The following is a 3081-nucleotide window of genomic DNA, read 5'->3' as shown; positions in this document are numbered from 1 at the left end:
GTCCCTTGAGATCTGTGTGCACCAGAGCAAGTCTCTGCTGCTGTCTAGAGGCTGTCTTGGGGACCTTGTGCCTGTGCATCTTGCCAGCAAGACAAGGCTCGCATATAGGGTCTTGTGCAGCAGTAGAGCGGATGGTAAGGCCAGAAACAAGCTGCTTGGACACCACTTGACGCAAGTCCTCCAGATTGGTGTGGGAGCAGCGCTTATGCCATAGATCCAGGTCCAAAGGGAGTGTGCTGAGTGCAGAATGGTCAGAGTGCGAAGCTGAGACAGTCCAACCTTCCAGGTAGCCTGTGTTGGCATCATTGACTTTGGCCTGGAACTTCAAGGCATCTTGGAGGTAGAACTTGGCATGGGCATCTTGGATTTCGCATAGAAAGCCCTTTTCATGAGTGAGGTGAAAGACTGATAGGAGATTGGAGCCAAGATCAGGGACATGGAGCACATCATGAAAGAGGACTGGATGGGACTCTTTGCCATCTATTACAGGGTGAAACTCGACTGAGCGTAAGCCAGCTGAATAGATAATCTGGTGGTTGGCTAAGCGAATGGGAATGCGATGGGGAGAGTAGGATTGGAACCAGTGACGATGTGAAGTCATATGTGCTGAAGCACCAGTGTCTGTGTTCCAGTGAGTGGCTGATGATGTCTGGAGCCATGCAGAACGCTCTGAAGACGAGAGCAATGCTGCAGCATGCCCAGCAAACTCTTCCTGCTCAGCAGGAGCTGGAAAGAGTGAGTCTTGATGAGATCTCATACCACAGTTCCTAGAGAATGTCTGCTTCCTGCTAAGACGCATTGAGAGGTCCTGCTTCGCTCTGATACTGTCCTTCTGCTTCCTATAACAAGTGCCTTCAGTGTGGGAGGCAGGGATACCGCAGTAGGAGCAGAGGAGGCTGGATTTGGAAGATGAAAGCAGGAAGCCAGGCAAGAAGGGTCTAGCAGTGGTGATAGACAGTGGCTCAGTAGCACAAAAGACTCTCAGTGGCTCAGTGGCACAAAGGACAACAGTGAAGGACTGGCAGAGATGGGTGTCTGAAGATCTAGAGCATTGGGCTCATAACCTGTTGGCTGTGGAAGATACTAGCTTCAGACAACACCCAAGGGCTAGGTCAAACTGTGTCAAAACTATATTCTGGCATAAGGAATACAAGTGGCAGACTCACCTAGGTCAAACTGTGTCAAGACTGGGGGACACAGAGCGACCTAGGGAGCCCTTATATACTGTAGAATACAAGGGCATCAAAGAACAAGGACAGAACAAGGGAACATCGAAATACAAAGAAGAACAAGGATAACAAGGAATACAAGGAATACAAGGGAATACAAAGGGAGTGGCTCACAACAAAGGGAGTGGCTCAGAACAAGGTAACTCGGCCTAGAAGGGCCTAGTCCATTCCATGAGCCACTCAGTCAACAAAGAGTGACCAAGTCATCAGATCTCAACAATTCCATGAGCCACTCAGTCAAGAAAGAGTGACCAAGTCGTCAGATCTCAACACCTACAGCCTCCACAGCGCTCCTACTCTTATCAGAGCAAGATCTCAGCCTACCCAGCCCTCCATCTGCTCTCTATCGCACTTTTGTCTCCTGCGCTCTCCAGATCATTGCTATCGGTCCCCGTCGTCGTCCTAGGCTTGGTCTTCGCGCAGTTTCGCCCTAGACAACCCCTGGACGTCCCATCTCGCGCCCACTCGTTCCTATAACTCCATCTTCCTCTCATCTCATTCCCAACTCCTCTCTACTGCCTCTAGACTGTCTCTGCTGGTCTTTGCTTCGCGCTTAGGCTGCTCATCGCTCCCTATCGCTCCCATCGTCGTCTTATCGCCTCTCATCGCTCTTTTCGTCGCTCAGCAATGTCTCAAGCCAAGAGGACTTTCCCTGCTCTTGGGGAGAGGAACTATGGCTCCTGGGCTGATGATATGGAGGCCTATCTCAAGACTCTTGACCTCTGGGACGTCACTAGCGATCCTACAGCCGCTCCTGAGCTCTACTCGGAGACTACACCCACCATTGAAGACAAGAGGGAGCAGAGGAAGTGGGAGGCGCGAAAGGGGAGAGCTGCTGGAGAGATATGGTTGGCTTTGGAGGATGGGCAGAAGGTGCATGTGAAGGAGGTGAAGACGGATCCGTTGAAGATGTGGGAGAAGTTGAGGGAGGTCCATGTTCAGCAGAAGCCTGGTGCGCGTTTCAACGCTTATGATGTTCTCCTGGGCTTGAGGAAGGATGAGGGCGAGTCCCTGGTCTCTCTGATGGCTAGAGCGGACAAGGCGATGCAGGATATCCGCTCCCTTCGCCCTAAGGACTTCACCATTGAGCAGCTGGACGAAGAACTCGCTTCCATGTCTCTCATTCGCTCCCTCCCTGCTGAGTACAACAACTTCGTCTCTTCCTTGCTCCTGCTCGACTCTCTCAGCCTCTCGAAGCTCCAGAGCGCGTTCCAGAACGAGGAGACTCAGCGTACGACTCGACGCTTCTCCTCTACCCCCTCTCTCGCTCTCAAGGCCTCTGGCAGTCCCTCCTTCGCTCCTGACATCCGCTGCTCGTTCTGTGACGCTGTGGGCCACTCTGAGGCCTCTTGCTTCGCCAAGGAGTGTCCAACTGGGAAGCTGGCAGGCGTCCAGATACACACAGAGATGCCTGAGTCAAGCTCTATTAATGCTAAGGAAGTACAGAAATATACAGAGGGACATACCTGAGTCAAGCTCTATTAATGCTAAGGAAGAGAGCTTGACTCAGGAGCGCATTTTCGCTTTTCTGGGAGTGTGGGAACCAACTGTACAGTATGGGAAATGCAAGGGAAAAGCGCAGGGTTAAAGGGGCTAAGTCACCAGGGTAAAGGAAGCCAAAATAGCGAAGTGGTTACCACCACTAGCAGGGATGCATACCTGGAGGTTTTGGTTCAATCCCCAGTCAGTGCACTTTTTACCTCCAATACTTCCCCCTGACGTGCCACGTCTGCGCTACATCAGTCCCAGCAACCTAACCATGTTCTCGACCTTTGCCTTCACCAAGGCCTTGGTCATCCCATCCGCTGGCATCACATCTGTCCTAAGATGCGCCAGCCCAATCTTGCCGCTC

General features: G+C 52.1%; 1 protein-coding gene across 1 annotated transcript; it reads left to right on the top strand.

The window, feature by feature from the left end:
* Nucleotides 1–2039: 2039 nt before the first annotated feature.
* GLOTRDRAFT_18848 (uncharacterized protein) lies at nt 2040–2348 on the top strand (the record flags this gene model as incomplete). The annotated part of the gene is made up of 1 exon (XM_007873394.1): nt 2040–2348. A coding segment is annotated over one exon (309 nt), but the record flags the coding sequence as incomplete, so codon positions are not given.
* Between the last annotated feature and the right edge of the window lie 733 nt (nt 2349–3081).

Source organism: Gloeophyllum trabeum (genome assembly GCF_000344685.1).
Source record: "Gloeophyllum trabeum ATCC 11539 unplaced genomic scaffold GLOTRscaffold_00150, whole genome shotgun sequence".
Taxonomy (NCBI): domain Eukaryota; kingdom Fungi; phylum Basidiomycota; class Agaricomycetes; order Gloeophyllales; family Gloeophyllaceae; genus Gloeophyllum; species Gloeophyllum trabeum.
The sequence above is the reverse complement of the archived record's forward strand: the minus strand, read 5'-3'. Positions and strand labels throughout refer to the sequence as shown.